Source organism: Triticum aestivum, chromosome 6B, assembly GCF_018294505.1.
Source record: "Triticum aestivum cultivar Chinese Spring chromosome 6B, IWGSC CS RefSeq v2.1, whole genome shotgun sequence".
Classification (NCBI taxonomy): domain Eukaryota; kingdom Viridiplantae; phylum Streptophyta; class Magnoliopsida; order Poales; family Poaceae; genus Triticum; species Triticum aestivum.
In genome coordinates this window covers 449,036,777-449,055,220 of record NC_057810.1, presented here as the reverse complement: position 1 = coordinate 449,055,220, position 18,444 = coordinate 449,036,777, and the positions used below count along the sequence as shown (strand labels likewise).

General features: G+C 44.7%; 2 protein-coding genes and 1 long non-coding RNA gene across 25 annotated transcripts; 1 reads left to right on the top strand and 2 right to left on the bottom strand.

Moving 5' to 3' along the window:
• Positions 1-283: 283 nt before the first annotated feature.
• LOC123137425 (protein FAR1-RELATED SEQUENCE 6) lies at positions 284-5,489 on the bottom strand. Of its 2 annotated transcripts, XM_044557175.1 has the most exons (8): positions 5,286-5,463; positions 3,580-3,677; positions 1,659-3,484; positions 1,505-1,540; positions 1,283-1,396; positions 968-1,036; positions 706-870; positions 284-609 (listed from the first exon to the last, which is right to left on the bottom strand). In XM_044557175.1, exons 2-7 carry the CDS (start codon positions 3,653-3,655, stop codon positions 742-744), a joined length of 2,250 nt encoding a protein of 749 aa, XP_044413110.1. In that variant the 5' UTR covers positions 3,656-3,677; positions 5,286-5,463; the 3' UTR covers positions 284-609; positions 706-741. The 2 variants fall into 2 exon arrangements, with proteins under 2 accessions (XP_044413110.1, XP_044413109.1); XM_044557174.1 differs by having other exon boundaries at positions 1,659-3,677; positions 5,286-5,489.
• A 1,362-nt stretch (positions 5,490-6,851) lies between these two features.
• LOC123137423 (uncharacterized) lies at positions 6,852-14,263 on the top strand. Of its 22 annotated transcripts, XR_006468275.1 has the most exons (12): positions 6,852-8,183; positions 8,264-8,335; positions 8,948-9,134; positions 10,076-11,626; positions 11,717-11,785; positions 11,879-11,970; positions 12,156-12,206; positions 12,764-12,862; positions 12,971-13,023; positions 13,116-13,226; positions 13,328-13,418; positions 14,008-14,263. It is a non-coding gene; the product is annotated as an uncharacterized lncRNA (long non-coding RNA). The 22 variants fall into 22 exon arrangements; XR_006468268.1 differs by lacking the exon at positions 12,764-12,862 and having other exon boundaries at positions 6,852-7,271; positions 8,104-8,183; positions 12,906-13,023; positions 13,116-13,418; XR_006468271.1 differs by lacking the exon at positions 12,764-12,862 and having other exon boundaries at positions 6,852-7,271; positions 8,104-8,183; positions 8,841-9,134; positions 12,906-13,023; positions 13,116-13,418.
• Positions 14,264-16,019: 1,756 nt separating this feature from the next.
• On the bottom strand, positions 16,020-17,503 carry LOC123137422 (putative cyclin-F2-1). The gene has a single exon (XM_044557173.1). The coding sequence runs from the start codon at positions 17,445-17,447 to the stop codon at positions 16,284-16,286; it is 1,164 nt and encodes a 387-aa protein (XP_044413108.1). The 5' UTR covers positions 17,448-17,503; the 3' UTR covers positions 16,020-16,283.
• Between the last annotated feature and the right edge of the window lie 941 nt (positions 17,504-18,444).

The following is an 18,444-nucleotide window of genomic DNA, read 5'->3' as shown; positions in this document are numbered from 1 at the left end:
GCTAAAATTTTAGTTTGCTCCAACAGCTATCTAGCCTGTTGGGGTGATCATGTACAGTAGCTCTTGTGAATTCAGAAACCTTGGCAAAACTCCACCACGGTTGAATTAGGACTAACATGACACACCCGACATTCTAGGACTTTTTTTTCCCTAAGTGGAATAAAGAGAAGGAAAATGAAGGCTTGCATGTTGTTTCTACTAACAGATTATATAGACCGCTTGCTTTAGCATTTACAATCTTGTACAACCACCTGATAGTTGACAATTCAAAGCAACGGGATCATGACAGGATAGGGCTCATTCAGCAAAATCATTTACATGCTCGGTTCAAAAAAAATCATTTACATGCCCTCAACAAGAGCCACTGCCACACTCGGCGCAAGAGATTAGATGTTGCTAATGTTGCTGGAATCGACATCAATCAAAAGATAACTGTCTTCTACACATGTCAGGACTGCAGCAGCATGACCCAAAGAAGATGGCACCGGCCGCACAAATGCTCGAGGGTCACCGCTGCGATTGTTGAGGTGCGCTTCTCTTACTGCCGGCATGCCTACACAAGATTCCTCTTGGCATCAGGACTCCTCTTTCTCTGCTATTTACCAACTCCTGGTATGTCCCAAAACGCGACCATCAGGCCATTACTGTCAACACCTCAACAAATAATGGTGCAAAGAGAAACAGGAGTCCCAATGAGGAAAAAACCTGTTGCGAATTCTGATTTAAATGTGAAGAGTGCCCTTAGCCAGCTGCAGGTCCTGAGGTTCCATTTGACTGATGAGATGTCTCTGTTGGCTTCTGGCCACGGGGTCGCTTCCTTTTACCGTTTGCTAATGTGTCTTGCGCGGCTCCGTTTGGCTGCTGAGGTATCTACGTGCATCCATAACATTGTATACCACACGTGAATGATCCGGCCAAAGTGGGAGAAGAATGCATGAACTTGCTGCTAATACACGTAAAAACAAACCTGGAACATCTGCTGGTACATCACTGGCATCAAAACACCATTTCCAAATGCCTGAGGGTCAACACCACTCTGAAATTTTAAATAAGCAAGAGTTAACTTGACAGCGCGTGTTTCCAGAAATGATGCACTCAGGAACCGTTCATCATGCAGATGAATATGGGCAAGTGCCAGAGTAGTATGGGCTATGGAGCCTCTAATGCGGTGTAAAAAAGGCCATCCGAATATGCTGGAAATCTTCTTTTCTGGTGCTATTGGTACTTGTACAATGTGACATTTTAGCCGATAACAAACAAAGTCATCCGTGTTTTGACGTACCGGAACCATGTAAACAATACTTGGGCGCATTGCAGCTTGATTGCCCATGAATTGCTGGACGTTAGCTGGCACACCAATGTAACCAGCAGGAACTACAGCCTTTTCTGCTGCTCCCTGCAGTTAAAAGTAAAAACATTAGGCAGTCAATATACCCACTATGCTATATGTTTCAACTGATGAAGTGGTATTGCACCAAAAGTCCTGATGCTTATTCCAATCTACCTTCTGGATTTGTGATGCCTGTGCCGATGCAGAAGCCTGCGTTTTGCAAAATAAGAATGGTTTCAGATGGTAGCAGTTCAAGTAAACAATTTCCGTAAACAATCAAAAGCAAGAATGTATATTGCCAAGAGATTATTACAGGTTGAACCAGTACCTCTGGTCCTTTGGGCCCACTCCCATTGTCAGTAACGACATTCACCAAATTTTGACCAGTCACTGTATTTGGTTTTACTTTAGGAATGCGAGACTTGATCCTTGGCTGTGTATCATCATGTGTATTGCTATTTAATAGGAACTTCTCAACCTCTCTCACCAGCCTCAAAGCAAGGCGATACTTATCTGACAGGACTGCAGAGTCAACAAGCTGCAGGCATCTCATCGACAAATAGTCATATCTATCCACACGATTGTCGGGAACAACATCACTTGGAAGTCGTCCCATCACATGTAACTGTCTAAAATCCTTTTTCCACCTATCAAGAACATACTGTGAAGGAACTTCACGAACCTGTTGAAACTTGAGCACGGAGAGACTATGCCTACATAATATGCCGCTAAATTGGAAACCTCCACATATACAAGTTATATCCTTTTCCTCTGTGTTATAAGTAACTGCAAAAATCTTGCTCATAGTCCTTTTACCATCTTCAAGGAAAATACATTCCTTGACATTAAATGTGGAGATGGGCCCATCACCATTCATCAAAGATACATGGCAGTACATAATGGCTTCAATCTCATCTTGGAACTTCTTGAATATGTTATGGGTGTATACCTTTGAGAGCTGTTCTTCCATATAGAATTTTGAAACAGGTGGACGTTGCTTATGAAATGTCTCAAAATCTGCTTGGGCTTCTTTCTCGTATTTGCTCTGCAAAATCATCTCATACTTACCAAGAAATTGCTTCAAAGAGGTTTTCAAATCAACATACCCTTCAAAGAAAGGAGTGATAGTTTCACTTCTTTGTGTAGCAGACATTCCTGCCCAAAAAGCATCTTTAAGAAAGATAGGAACCCATGAAAATCTGCACTCATAAAGTGATCTTAACCAGTCATGACCCTGAAGCCCATTGTATGTGATCAAAGTACTCCATTCTCCTTCAAACTCATCTACTGTTAAAGAATCATATGCAGCCTTTTGCAATGCCTTGCTGATAGCTTTGTACTCTGATAGCCCACTTAATTGGTCTGCCGCCTTCTTCATTATCTGATGCAAGCATATTCTATGGCGAACTCCAGGAACAACCTCAGCAACTGCACTCTGGATGCCCCTGCATTGGTCAGTGATGATAGCCTTTGGAAGGTTGCCAGACATGCATGCTACCCACGCCTTAAATAGCAACGTATAAGTTTCTGCTGTTTCATCAGAGAGCAGGCCACAACCCAACAAGACAGATTGGCCATGATGGTTCACCCCAAGAAAGGTCACAAGAGGCATATCATGTTTACTAACCACATAGGAAGTGTCAAGGGTGATAGTGTCATTATAGTACTCATACATGGCTCTTGACCATGCATCCGCCCAAAAAACATTCCTGACACAGCCTTCATCATCCAAGTCGATAACATTGAAAAAGTTTGCATTTTTGGCCTGCATTCGGGTAAAGAAAAGTCGAAGTGCTTCTGAATCTCCAGGCTGGAGCTTCAAACGGCCCCTCTCAACAAAACTATGGTTCTTGCTCTCTCCAAACAGAAGTTCCTCGAGTGCACCCAACTTATCAACAGGCATCTTGCTGGGCTCTTCAACTGGCATAGCTCCAGGTCCACCCATACGCAGCCGCCTCTTCGCAGGGCCAGAAAGCTGCTTATAAGAGTTCAAGAACCTTGCCATTGCTGGGCTCACAGGATGATTATGATCAAGGTTTGCCAACTCTACATGCAACAATTTGTCTCCCCATAACTTCACACGGATCCTTGCTGGGCAATTGGTGGTTGATGAGGCCCGCTTCCTGAACTTAGGCTCATAACGTGGACGCCCTCCTTTACAGCACATCAGCTCGAGATATAAGCAGGTGCCTTCTTGTGAGAACGAGGACCTCCTAACTGAGACACCAAAACCAACACGACGGGCATACCTACGGTAGAATCGGTTGACCTCCATGTGGTTATTGAACACCATGCCAACTTCTGGAATGCCAATGTCCTGTCCATCAGATTCCTCTAAATATGGATCCTGAATAAGAAAACTACCATCAGAACATGTACAACACAAGTGCTTAGCAGGATAAACCATATTTTTCTAGCCACACAGGATAGCATATTGGTGCTTATTTGAGAGGATGTGTGCTTGATTATGTACCAAGAAGTTCTTATGCATTTAATTAGTACTACCTCCGTCCTGGTTTATAGGTCCCTTCCGTAGTTTGTGCCAAAATTTGACTAAAGATTTAACTAACAAAATGTTAATGCATGTCAAGAAAAATTATCTCATTGGATTCGTATTTGAACATAGTTTTCAAAAATATAATATTTAGTAACATGCGCGGACATTTTGTTAGTTTAATCTAAGGTCAAAATTTGACACGAAATATAATGGGGACCAATAAACCCGGACGGAGGTAGTAGTTCTTCCGTTCCAAAATCAGAGGGAGTACTTATACTAATTAATAGCATAAAATAAACCATTCAAGCACCTAGAAAGCTGAGCTTAAATATTCTAGAGTAGATGAAAGAGTGTTGCTATACATACGATGTTTTCCATCTGATTTTTATAAGATGCGGCAGATCCAACCATCGATGCACGGGGCAAGGTACAGCAGACTCACTGGATTGACCATCATAGCAAGGTCGGACACCAAGTATTGGATGCGCAGTAGTTCCATAGATGAATTATATACTCCAGGTGCTTAATGATGTGGCTATATTCTCTCTCTTCACGCGGTCATTAATAAGCACCTTGCATGTACATGCCCCCAGGAAACCGTTTCAACCGCAAAATTATCTTCTACAGCATCAAAGTGGCATCGGTAACTACAAATACATTCTAAATTTAGGATTTCAGGATAGCATGACACTAGCATTTTGTTTGCCATATCATAAAATACTCTAGCAATCATCCAAGTACAGTCATCCTAATATTAGTACTCCCTCCATCCCTTTTATAGGTGTTAATTTCTCCTTAGGTGTTAGCTTTGCCTCAGATTTGTCCGGAATTGTTAGGCACAATTTGCCTTATGAGGACCTCTTCCAAATTTGCCCCACTGAAACGCTTCATGGACGCTACGGATTAATGTCCCTTTTCATGCCAGATGACCTAGCTTTATTTATTCGGTCCACCTAATTGATGGAATTGCAGAACAGTTGACGTGATAATTATTGCCGATAAAAAGGGACTGGGAGAGTAGCTCTGAAGCAAAATTCCAGCTTACTGGAAGAGGGAAATGGTTTCCCGAAATGGAACTCCCAGTCCTCAAGAATGAACAGAATTATGGGTGGAACGTATCGCCTTCTCAAGAAAACCAAAATGCCACGCTGATCCACAAAAATAAAGTCTAATACGAGTCATTGTCAACAGAAAACAAATGATGCTATGAGATCCAAACTCGATATCCAACTTCTTTCCAGGCGCCTGAACCACCGCAAACTCGGCATCCGTACTCATGTAAAAACCCTAAAACCCCATGAAATCCTAAGCTTTCTTCTCCAGGTGACACCTAAACCCTCAGAAATCACGTAGAAATCCTGGACCCTTTCTCCCGCACCTCCGCAATCAAATGCTCAGGATCGCAGGCCGCTAAAAGATATAGAAGAACAGGAAGAGATGGGGTCGATCGGGTAGTACCAGTGCGTTGAGGTCGCGGCGCCGGGGGCGGCGGGGATTCTTGGGAGGGTGGGCCGCCCCCTCCGTCTCCATCGTCTGAGAGCCCACCGCCGGCGAGGTCGGCTAGGGTTTGGGAGCGGGTGGGGAAGATGACGGGTGTAAATTTTGGTGACAAATGAATTAGACACGCACCTGAAGAAGGGCCCCGGTGGGCATTGGGTCATGCCTCCGGTTCAGCCGGTTCGGTTTCTCCGTTATTAACCAGCCGGAATAACAACCGGTTCGGGACGAGGCCGCGAGCGACGGCGACCGGAAGAGACGCCAATTCCCCTGTCTTCGACTTCAAGTGAGAAAAACCACAAGAGTTATGAAGTTTATAATTCTGGGCTCACATGAGTGAACAGTAAAGTCTTAAAAAATGGTGAAGAATAAAAAAATTCTTAACTTTTTGTGATAATTCATCTGCATGCAAATATTCATGATGGAACGGCATTCACTGAGGTTGGACAAAAAAATCGATGTTCTAAAAAGGCTATTTTTAGAAGCATTTCGGAGCATCGATTTTGTATTTTTTTGTCGACCTCCACGAATGTTATTTCATCACGAAAATTTGCATTAAACACTCATCAATGTTTGTTGTAAATGTCTTTGAATATTTTGATTTCCTTTTTAAATTTATTGTTCAATGGTGTCATGGGAAATGTGCACTGAGAGCGGTCGCCATCGTGGGATCGTCACACGCCGATAGCCTAACAAGTGCGCTGGTAATCGAGGAGGTGTGAATACATTCGTACCCCATTTCACATTCTCGTTTGTCGTCACAGGAAGAAGAGGACCTCATCATTGACCGACCAATTGCTCTCTGGTATGTGTTAACAGTGTCAACTGACCAACAGAGGCTCATCACTAATGCGCCTTTGCTGGCCCGTTGGTGATGAACCTCATCAGTGACACCTCTCCAGTTGCCGGACACTGATGCTATTTAGATCTGTAGTAGTGATCTCTTGATCAAGGCGGTTCTCAACATCTTAAGCGAGTATTCATAAGAGTAGTACTAGAAGACACATGTCTCTATTTTCTTAGATATAGTGCATAAACTATTTTGCTACAAGTGATGATTGTATGGGATTTTGTTATATATTCCGATATATAACCCCGGTTGAAAACCTATCTGTGTTTTTTACTTCTTTTTGGTAGGATTATCGAAAAGTATCGAAGCACCATGTGAGGAATCTTTCTCTTTCCGTATTCGTGTTTCCACCTTGACGTTCCACACTCATGGCAATGAGTATCGAGAAATAAGAGATCGGAGGCTTTCCGGACGCTCTCAAAGCTCAGGCGATTCTGGCCGTTGGATTGTTTTGCTTGATGCAATCTGGGCCATCGGATCGAGTCCTGGGACGACCTCGGCGGTCGGATCGAAGAGGTAACCCTGTAGCAATGAACAGTTTCACCTCGCTGTAAAGATCTCGTGCCACCGCCATTATTCCCGTGCCCCGCAGAGGGCATTTTCGTCATTTCACTCAAGGGGGTTATAAAATGGCTGCCTCCAGTGAAGACAACCCTAGCCGGCTGCCCTCCCGTGTGCCTCCTCCCCCCTCCCACGCGCCTCCTCTCTTCCTTCCCCGCCGCCGCCTGACCTCCTCCTTCTACCCGCTGCTGCCCGGCCTCCTCCCGCCCGCGCCTCCCTCTCCTCCTTCCTCGCCGTCGCCCGGCCTCCTCCCCACCCGTGCCTTCCTCTCCTACTTCCACCCCACCGATCTGGCGCCACCAAACCCTAGCGCCCCGCCCGGCCCCGGCTCCCACGGGAGGGAAGGAGGAATGACGAGGCGAGGCAAAGGCGACGGCGTATGGGACGTGGCGCGGGCGGCGTGGCCCAGGGGGTCGGCCTCCTCCTCCCCTACGGTGGCGCGCCGCCTCCGCCGTCGGCAGGAGGGGGCCGCGGTGGCCGCCGCGCAGCCCGACCAGGAGCTCCCCGGCGAGCAGCCGTTCCCCTACGAGAAGAAGGTGAGGAGGACACGCCCCTGCGTCAAGAGATCCGTCAAGAGTTGCTCGCGCCGGGAGAGGAATCCACGTCTGCTCCTGCTGCTCGACTGATTCCAGAGGGGTATTCTGAAATTACCAGAGGGATGGTCAACTGCGATGGGGCCTTTTCTCCGTGTTCTTGCACTTCACAGGAGCTAGCCCTGCTTACTGAAATCTTGTTAATGCATTTACTTAGCTAGATTGGAAGTCTAAAGACAGGAAGTAAACTTTGCATTTGCTCTCGTCACAGCATCACATATTCTTTGAGCAGTACACAAGTCAGATTGAAGATAATTTCCAAGTCATGGCTAGAGAATGTTGAAGATAATTTCCAAGTCATGGCTAGAGAATGAAAGGGCTAATATTTGGATTCTTCATGAGATGTAAAAAAATCTTTATGTTTGTACCGTGCAATCATACTTAATCATTAATCTGACAAGGCTGGAATATTTGTTATAGTAGCTAATGACTGAGCCCCTGCTATGTCTCGAATATCAGTAACCTCCTAGGTCTTTAACTAATAGAAATAAATTACTCATATATATGATTATTCAACATGGTGTTTGCTTTATCATGTTTCTGGTTTCTCTCGTTTGTTCTTCCAACATGATAGACTGCTGGTCTAGGAATATCATAGCATCCATCTTGACCAAACAAGTACTGATAACCTTCTCTTCCACTATTAGGGCATTGATATGCTCTTTTGAATAATTTCCAGTTTTCGAAGTCCATCGCTGTATTTTGGTTGGTTCATGAATGCACCATTATGTGAAGATTCCGTAATGATGCTTTTATTTGGTTTCACTTGGTGCAGGGCAAGAAATTAGTTTTTGTAGGAAGTCGAGAAGGCAGTATTCAAAGAAATTCAAAACACTTGGCCTTGAAGTTACTGAGGTAGTTTTCGCTTTTCAGTACAGCCATATTTCTGTGATCATTGTTTTCTGTATTGTATTGATCCGTTAACTTGTTTGTAGGAAGAGATCTTCACGTCATCATTTGCAGCAGCCATGTTCTTGAAGTTAAATAATTTTTCTCCAGAAAAGAAGGTATCGTGAAATATTTCTGCATAGGTTGATTTTCTCTTAGTAATTTTTGCATTATATACATGACTTGGAGTATGCTCTATGACTGAAACCCCCTCTGTTTAAGAAGGGACGTTTTGTACATAGGCGTAGTCTCCAACTTGCGACTTTGGCCCGTACTTTCTTTTTACATGAATATAAGAAAGAATGTATTAAGAAAACATTGTGGACTAATTTAATGATATCATTTGACCTTACCAATCTAAATAGTCTTTATAGCAGTCAGCTCAAGATTTGATTGTACGACCTTCTTAAAATGCTGTTACTGTATGATTAGTTACTGTGTCATGATAAAAATATTATTATGAAACACTTCAACAGAACCATAAATTGGATCATTCGAAACAGTGATGTATGCGGGTCAATTAGAAACTTCACAACACAACAACAGCCTGCAGCACTTTATTTATGTCTAGCCATTTGCTATCCTACATTTTTAAGAGGTCGAGTTTCCCTTTACTGTTTGCAGAAGGACTGTTTCTAGCTCTTGACTCCTTCCTTCATCCTTCATCTGCAAAACGTGCCAAAAAAGACGAATTTATTCACCTGCATTTTTCTCGGTCATTTTGGGCGCAGAAGTAGACTCAGCGGACATTATGTCATGGACGAACTGTAGGTGGCTCAGTCTGATTGACACAAGAAAGGGGCAAGGCCAGCTCCATGTTCCTCTAGCAGAACTGGACCACCAATCGTTATAGTTCTGGTCTCAGGAAGCAGGATGAATTGGTCCATCAACGAACACTTTTGCTGCAGATCTTGGCAGGTAATTGCTAGCTTAGCAACACCAATACCTCACATTGATATCCGTACAATGTCATCATAGGTGGTTTATTACTCTTGGTTTTCTTTTGAGAGGGTAGTGATTTAAGAAGAATAGTTTGAACTTGAGACTACAAATAATCACAGAAAATATAGGTGTAACAGTTATATGGGTGTACTTAGATCTACTTTGGTGGTGACATCATAGGGCATCACAAAGATAGAGTTGTTGATTTGATTTTGAGCCAATTAATTTCACACGGAATCTATAACGTAAGTTAAGTATTACTACGATTTCTCCCTTAAGTATGATGAATCAATTTGTTTAAAACAACAGATATTCGTTAATGGTGCAAGCTTGTAATAGGTATTGTGACAAAGTTGTTTTCTCAATGATGATGGAAGTTGATGAAAGCACCAAAGGAACAATTGAATAAGACATGTTCCACAAGAGAAAAACATTAAGGGGAAGAAAATGATGGACAATCCGTTCATTGGCTGCAGTTTTTTTAACATAGTTTCACATTCAGTCAATGCTCTGCTCGGTTTTAGTTTCTTTGGGCATGTGCGACTTTATGGTCTCTCCTTCTGGCCTACCATATTGTTTTATAATTTATTTCTGTTCACAAACCTAGGCTTAGTCAGTGTTATACCGTATTAGACTATGTGTTCTGTCCAGCAGGGATTATTTATCTGTGCTTCTTGGTGTCCAGAGAGTCTGATTAGAGAAAAGTCAGTTCACATCTCAGTAGCTTTTGTTGTTTACTTAGTCAGCATCGTGCAGGTTCATATAGCAGTACACATGTGTGAATAGAAACTCTTCATGCAAGGTGGCAGTAAAAGGCCTTTTGATTTTACCTTCGGCACTACAAGCAGCTAATAAATAGGCCCATTGATAAGTTTTGACCACAAGAATGTTCTAACAAATCTTATCCTTGATTGCAGCAAAAAGAGAACTGACTAGGCCCTGGTCATCTCCGCCCCTGATAGTGCTCCTAGATGTGCTACACATCACCTCCTCGTCTCCTTGGCCGCTTCGCAGCCAGTGGCGTTCGTGCTCGTCGGCAGGACGGTGCAAGGCGCAACTCCGACGTGGTTCCTCGCCGGTTGGACGGTGTTCAGGCGCAACCCCGGCGCCCACTGAGTACTGCCTCGGCTACAACCTCCCTCGGTGAGCTCCATCTTCCCCTGCTCTACTTCGGCTACTATATGGGACATGGGCAGGGCTATGATGATCAGTTATCGCTGATATAGGCATGCTCTCGAGCAATCAAGGCACTTGTGGGTATTAATTTGGATCCTCCCTCGTTTCTTTGAGTCGTTTTGATCACGTTCTTATTTTAGTGGCTCCTATCCTTGGATGGTCATTTCTGATGAGTGATAACCAGGGCAGTTTCACCCTCATGAGAACATATTGATCTGGTGATCCATCCATCAAGAAATAAGGGATGCAGTCACTCCCGGGCGCTCCCAGAGCTCAGGCGATTCTGGCCGTCGGATCGATTTCCTGATGCAATTCTAGCCGCCGGATCTCGCTCCGGATTGATCTCGGCCATTGGGTCGAGCCCGAGCTCCTGTAGCAATGAATAGTTACTCCCGCGGTGAGATATCTTGTGTCATCGCGTGTGAATCACGTGCCCCATCGGTCGGAAGCCATTCTTGCTAGGGCGATGATGATTAACCGTCGCTGAAATAAGTGTGCCTTTGAGCAATCGAGTTACCTGTGGGTATCAAGTTGGATCCTCCCTCTTGTCTCTAGAATCCTTTTTGATCCTGTGATACTTATTGTTCTGTCCTTGGATGGTCATTCTTGTTGAGTGATAACCAGGGCAACTCTACTGTATAAACAAATTGATCTGGTGATAAGAGATGATGGGGGTAGGTTATATGATCGAGGAAAGACGAATCTGAGCCCACTATGCAATAGAACTGCAGCTACCTCCCCTAATGTGTGTAGTATTGAAGGCAATAAAGAACTTTTCATGTCTTGCCACTTTAAAATTCAAAAAAGGTTCATTCTTCCTTTTCTGGTTACTTAACCATGATTTTTGTTTTTCTTTGGTTCTGGTTGAGATACTAAAGGTTGTTTATTTATGAAAAGAACAAACACTTGTAGTTTTGTATGCCTCAGCTGTTGCTTAGGATCCAGTGTTGTAGTGCTTTGCCTAATTACAAATAACTCTAATCAATAATAGTGGTATCAATAATAGTGGTTCTTTCCTTCTGATTTGAACTGAGAGAGAGAGCCATCCATTGATTCTTGATCTTAAGGTGACCCCATTTTTCTATGCCTCATGCTCATGCTGCTCTATGTTCCCTTTTAAAAATTCTTGCTTGCATTTTGGGTTGGTTTCTGCTCTATGTTCCCTTTTAGCGTTTCTTTCCGTTGTTGCTGCACTCCCTTTTGGGCGTTCATTTCATGCCCGGGATCTTGCAAATTGTGCCTGTGTCGAGCTTGCTTAGAGTACGGGCTGCGGAGACGTCGAGGACCTCAAGGTGAGACACGTTCGATTAAAGATGCAGGACTCCTCTCCCCGTCAATCTTGCGCTGCTTCTGCTCACCATCCCTCTCTCTGACCGCTGCAGGTCACCGATGTTGTGGAGCTGGATGAGGTTTCCACGCAGTTCATCGACCGCCTGTTCTTCCTGGAGAAGGTGAGCAATCTTCATCAATCCATCAAGCTAGCTCTTCGTCATGCATGGAGATTGATTGCAGACAGTCCTTTCTCTGCTGGTTACAAATTCCAGGTCTAGAGATGATTTACTCTGCCAGGCGGCAGCACTCGAAGCACACAGGATCCTGAACCTCAACAACAACCCCTACTTTTCTGGGCCCTAATGTAAGATCAATCACGCCTGTTACTTAGTTTTCTAGTTGGATTCACTTAGCTCACTTGGATCATAGGTAGTTCTTCCTCTAATTAACCATAGAAAAGTTTTTATGAATTGTGAAATGTTTGCTTGTTGTTTCTGCAATATGATGTTTGTGCTTACCATCTTCTATTGTTTCCTATGTTTTTCTCAGTTATTCAAAGAACACTACATGTCACATGAATTCAAAATTACTTCTCTGGAGGTAATTATTAGAACCAGCTTCTTGAGTTTGCTTGCTTAGCATGTAGTAGTATGCTGATTTCATCGATTACAGTATGAATGCTTATAAAATGATGATTCTATCGAAATTTCTCCTGAAAATAGGACTTGAGGTTGGTACGGACGTCCTACTTATATTAAAGACAAACATCGTCGATGATCTGTACAGATAGTTTGCCTCAATGACCTCTGAGAGGTTCATAGGTCCTAATTGAGGTTATCTTCAATTCATTAGTTTTTATCTCTGCTATGTTTAGCTCTTTTGCGAGGGTCCAAATTGCTTACCGCCTTAGAAGAAACACACTTCCAGCTATTTCTAAAGCTATTAGATCAAAAGATTAAATAACTTTGGTTGTGATGATGATAAATAAGCTCTTTGGATAGTAGAGTATGCCAAGAAACTCTTGACTCCCTTTATCATATAGCTGGGCTCTCTCCTATTTTCACGACTGGTCTAGCTTGCCTGATTGTGCCTCCATAATTTAGAGAAGTTTTTAATATGCCATTCTCAAAATATCTTATGTCCTTCCTGTTATGTAGTGGCAAAGAAACAAGGGCTTCCCCAATATTATGTGCTTATTTCTGCAGTACTTCATATGCAACAGTTCTACTAATGTTTAATGATTCATTCTTATTAAAGTAAGCAAGTAAGAACCATGTTGTATCCACCCATTTGGTGCAGATATTCTCCATGTTTGATGGCCATGACCGAGGTTTGATGTTTTTGTATTTGCTGGGATTTGATAGGACCAGGAGTCCAGGACCATGATACTCGTAGTACTGTTCCATGGCACTGACAGGTACGTCATATATTTGATGATGCAGCCCCTACCTTTTTGTAATTTTTATTGATGAGGCATCTCCTATCTTTGGCTTGGGGTTATTTTGGCAGGCCTATTGTTTGCTGCTTGTGATGATTGACAGAGGTTTTGGGTCTATGTTTAAGCCTCGGTGAGGTTTTGGGTCTCTGTTTAATCCTTGGTTCATGAGGATCCAAATATAGGTGGTTCATATGTTAATTGGTTATGATTTCCTTGTGTTCATTGTTGGCCTTCGACGGATTCATGCAACTATATGCATTACTCACGTTTGTTGCTTTCCCAGTGAAACATATCACATGCTCAGCAAGAAAACAAAGTCTCAGCCTACTACCTGCAGGACTTTAGTCTTTAATGACTAAATGAACGGATCACATGTAAGACAAATCGTTTCCTATGTTGTATCCTCAGATGCACTGCTCGGGCCTTGCTCGCCTTGCATACAAATGTCATCCTTTAATTGTTTTGTGTTTGTCCTTATGGTTTACTGAGTATAAATGTCGGTGTTGTGTTATTGATATGTGCATTCTCCTTTAAGATTGTACATGCCCTGTTTGTCATCACCACTCTCGACATATATAGCTCACTTTATCGAAAGTTTATATCCCGCTCAAAATTTAAAGAATAGATGTGCTCGATTTCTTCAACACATCCTATGATTACCTATTCTTTGTTTTCCAGTATTCATCACCCTTATCAACGCATTACTGGTATGTTGAACACGATGTGATACAGAAAACAAATAAAGGTTTTCTTTCAAGATACAGAGCATATTGGCCAAGCCTGGACAAAAAACATCAAAATGTAGCATGGTAACTTAGTGTTAGTTTGCTTATGTATTGTTTGATACATATGAACAATGAGCTCAAGAGGACTTTATTTATCTACTGTTGTATACTTCAATATCACCTGTGGATATGCCTTTGAATGTCCACATCTAATTGCTTTATGATCCCCAACATCCAGGATACATAGATGGGGAATGCCATTGCTCAAAGGCGAGCATACGTGACCTTATTGAAGGAGTTTTGCCCTCTGTTTGTGTCTCAAATGTCGATGATGCCCTCTGTGCTATCACTCGCATGTCCTTTTTATTTTGTTTATTCAGCGAATGTTGGATTAGACAAGGATTTATTCACGTTGGATCTGTACAACTATGGACTATTCATGCAATTTTTTATTCAAACTTTGAAATGAGAGAATTGGATGCTTTGTTGTTGCATGTTTTTTCTTGATGTTAGATTATCTATTGCCATTTTTATGTGTTCTGTACTGGCGCATAGGCTCTTGCTTTTGAGTGATCAGTTTTTGCTATATCTATTGCCTATATATCATGACGGCTCTTCCCTGAAGGAGTACCATCTCTATATTAACTTTTTTTGTGTTTGCAATTTTTTTATACTTGAAATACTTCAGCGGTTGTATAAACAGATTGAACATGACTAGACCCGGCAGCTATGCTGCCGGGTGCGGCAAGCCGCACTTCCTATCGAGTTGTTGTCATGGTCTCTCCAATACAAAAGCACATCAATACTTGCATACGTGAATTGTTTCATAACCAAGCAAGTTGTTGTACGAACCATTCCCAATTCCCTTTTTACAAGGGAAACCAAAATATCCATATTTCAAGCAATTTTCAGCTATTAACAAAGGACATGCACAAACTAAGTTAGCTACAAAAACAATTATTTATTTCCTATATATTCAGAGAGTGACCCATTCGACAATAAATCTGTCATCGAATATGCCCATGCTTGTGACGCTCAATTGCGTCACCTAAAATCGATCGATGAAATACCAAAGATGTCGAAGGGCTGCCCTGGGCAGGCAGCAGTTTGTGACAGTCACCGTCGCCAAAAATGATCTTAGGGCATCTCCAACGGCAACCCGCAAATTTCCTCCTGCATCCGTCCACGGACATGATAGGACCAATCTGCGCACACAGATGCAGGAAGACGCCATCCAACCATAGCCGCACACATTTTAAACCATATTTTAACTAACAGACGAAATTCATGTAAAGCAGTCGATATTCATCAAAGTTCGGATAGCAAACAACACAAATCATCCATTACATAGCATGCAAATTAAGTACAGTACAACAATGTCTCTATTTCGACTAGGTCCTGGATGTCCAACAAGCTTTTCATGAACGGATCTTTTCCACACATGCTCCCCCTTCAGCTTCATCCAACAGTGTGTGCACATAATGGTCGTCCCTCTATCCTGTGGTACACTACGGCGGCGCGTGCGGGCTACATATAATGTATAGACCAACATTGAGTCAATGAATCAATCAACAAGTTGAGTAAGAGGAAGTAAAACTTACGATTTTGTCCTCTACCGCGTGCAATGGCCACCTTGCCTCGAGCTGACGAACCACGCCGCAAAACTTGATGGCGCTAATCTGGATAGCGTGCCAACGATACGACAACGACCTCACATCGTGTGGTTGAATGATGTACATGTCGTAGGGCACAATGTGCTTTCCTGCGTGAAACATTTCATGCGCTTGCTCCCATAAGGGCTCCCCTCTGTCTTGCCTATGAAATCCGTGGATACGGCCAGTCACGCATCGCACAACAAACTCATCCACCATGGTCGAGTAGCTCACCATCCTTCATACTCTAAAAACGACATATCATTTGAAAATAACTCAACGACATTTGACCAAGCACCTGTCAGGCATGGTGTCCACCATGGAGGTCGTCGACAGGGGGCAGCTCCGTCGTAAACGTCGAGCGGGCACGTCGCTGCTGGTTGCGGATTTCCGACAATGCCTATGTGGCAGCCGGAGATGTACAACAACGGCGGAGGAGGTGGAGGGTATGGATGCAAAGTAAGGGAGAGAAGGTTGGAGTGGAAGGAAATGGGATCGAGAGGGGGGTTGGGTGGGCCGGGGGTATCGAAGTCCTATGTTTCGAGTATCCGGACTCCTGCAAACTTCCCCAACTTTGTCTCTAATTTGCGGGAGAAATTGCGTCCGACTGCCCCGCGGACCTATACAGGTCGGTGTTGGATGGCTTCTGCGGTCCGTACAGCGCGGTCCGGACGGATGCAGGCGGTTTGCGGGTCAGCTTTGAAGATGCCCTTAGGTGATGCTTCTTTCCTCGCCACGTGGATTTTGATGACTAACAATCATGCATTTTGTAGTTTCAAGATAGACCTTTCTCACATCGTCGTGCTCATTTACGACGGCTTTCGATTTGGCATGTTTCTTCATACCGGAACACCTGCAAGGGTCACGACGGGAAGAAAGTTGCTCGTTGAGTCATCCTGGCTAGTGTTAGGTCGCAGGAGGAGATCCGATTGGGCCCCATGGGGCGCCAATCCTCGACGAATAATGGTCCGCCGATCTTATGCGCCAACCTCTGAACCTCCAGCTCGCGCTCTCCTTTGCTGTACCTGGTGAAGTGGTCCACGAAGGGGTAGGCCGTTGGTCCGCTGAGCTCGTACCGGAGCGCCGCCAACATCTTGCACTCCATGTCGGTCACCTCCTTGCTCGTGGCGAACCCACAGTCCTCCGCAATTTTCGCGGCGTTCACCTTGAATCTGGTGCTCCGCTCCTCGTATTTGGCGGCGGTGAAGACGGCCGTGGCGCCCAGGAGACGGAGCTCATACTCCATGTCCGTGCGAGCCGAAGACAAGGTTCGCGCCGACAGGACGCGGTCGACGTAGGAGACGGCACGGTGAAGCGTGCCAGGGGCCAGGTCGTAGTGCCGGGTGAAGTCGTCCATCCAGAAGACGAGGGTGGCACGCATCGATGGGCTCATCCGATCTCCCTGCACCGTCTTCAGGTAGTCCGGCGAAGGCCGCTCCTCGACGTTCTTCTCCATCTCCCGGAGGTTGAAGTCGATGTCGATTTCGTAGTCGGAGAGCCGCGGATGCGTGGCCGAGTTCTTGCAGTCCGGGACGGCGCGGTCCGGGAGCAGGGACGGTGCGGGCACCTCGAAGGATGGGTGAAAAAGACGGGCGTCGAGTGCGGCGGCGTACAGCTCGCACGTCGCCGGGAGCTCCACGGAACATTCGAGTGCGGCGGCGTGATCGACGGGCGTGGGAGCGAATTCGAAGCTGGACAGATGCGGGCGTGTCGCCGTGTTCTTGGAGTCCGGGACGACGCGGTCCGGAAGCAGGGACGGTACGGGCACCTCGAACGGCGGGTGAAAAAGATGGGCATCGAGTGTGGCGGCATACAGCGTCGCCGGGAGTTCCACGGAATCTTCGAGTGCGGCGGCGTGGTCGAGGTGGGTGGGAGCGAGGTGGACAGTCGGAAGAGGAGGGAGTGCGCCGATCGCCCGGAGGTAGGCGTCGTCAAACTCCATGCGGTGGCCGGCGGCGCATGAGAAGGCGCCGGGCAGAGAAGGACCAGAAAGTAGGTCGGCGGTGAAGGGATCCATGACAGCCATCGCTTGATCGAGAGGGAGAAAGGGGTCTGGAGTCTCGAGCTCTTGGACTTGGAGGGTGGTACGTGATTGCAAATGCAAAGGACGCAGGGAGGGAGTCCTGCCATTTATACATGACGGTTTCTTGAGAGTTGGAAACCACATCGCTACCGGTCTCGTCTCGTATTGGCGATGATTCGGATTGCAACTTTGCGACTAACCATGGATGGAAGACACACGCTGCTGCTTCCACGCGTAAATAAATTGTTGCCGTCATTGTTTTCGCTCGAGTTCGTACGCTGCGCGGAAGACACGCGCGACTGGCAGTGCGGCAATTGTTTCCTTCTTAGAAACACACTAACTTTATTCATACTCATAACAATTACAGATTTGGACCTAACATACAAGAAAGTATAAAGTAACTTCTATGATTAAGAATTACAATGAAATCTCTTAAAAAGACCTTCTTCATGACGTCAATCTCTGCTCGAATAAATACTCCAAAGACTTTAGTAAAAGGCTGCAATTGGACTAAACAACGATATTGTCACTCCTTCACCCGCACAAACATTATCAATAATGATTTTTGAAATCACCTTGAGTCGACCATCCAAAAAGATGAAAGCTTTGGTCGATGAATGTACTTGGGCCAGGGATGATCCCCTAGAAGAGTAGGCCGTCGTATCACTATATCTTCATCATGGTGTCGATAAAAGATTTCAGCTTCACAAAGAATCGGATCAACAAAAAAGGATTGACACAGCAACATAAACTCATCAGATCTGGATAAACGGATCTGCGGGGACAGAAAACTCTCTAATCTCATGGCACCACCAAAACAACGAAAGGAAATTTATTCTCACAAACTATAATGATCACTAGACGATGGTGAAGGGCATATAGGTTTTGAAGATATGTGCCCCCCCCCCCACCTCTCAACGTCAAGATGACAGCCAGAGGAGAGGGGACCTAAATTTCTCAGATGACGACAACGATGACACGAGAAACCCTAACAATGAAA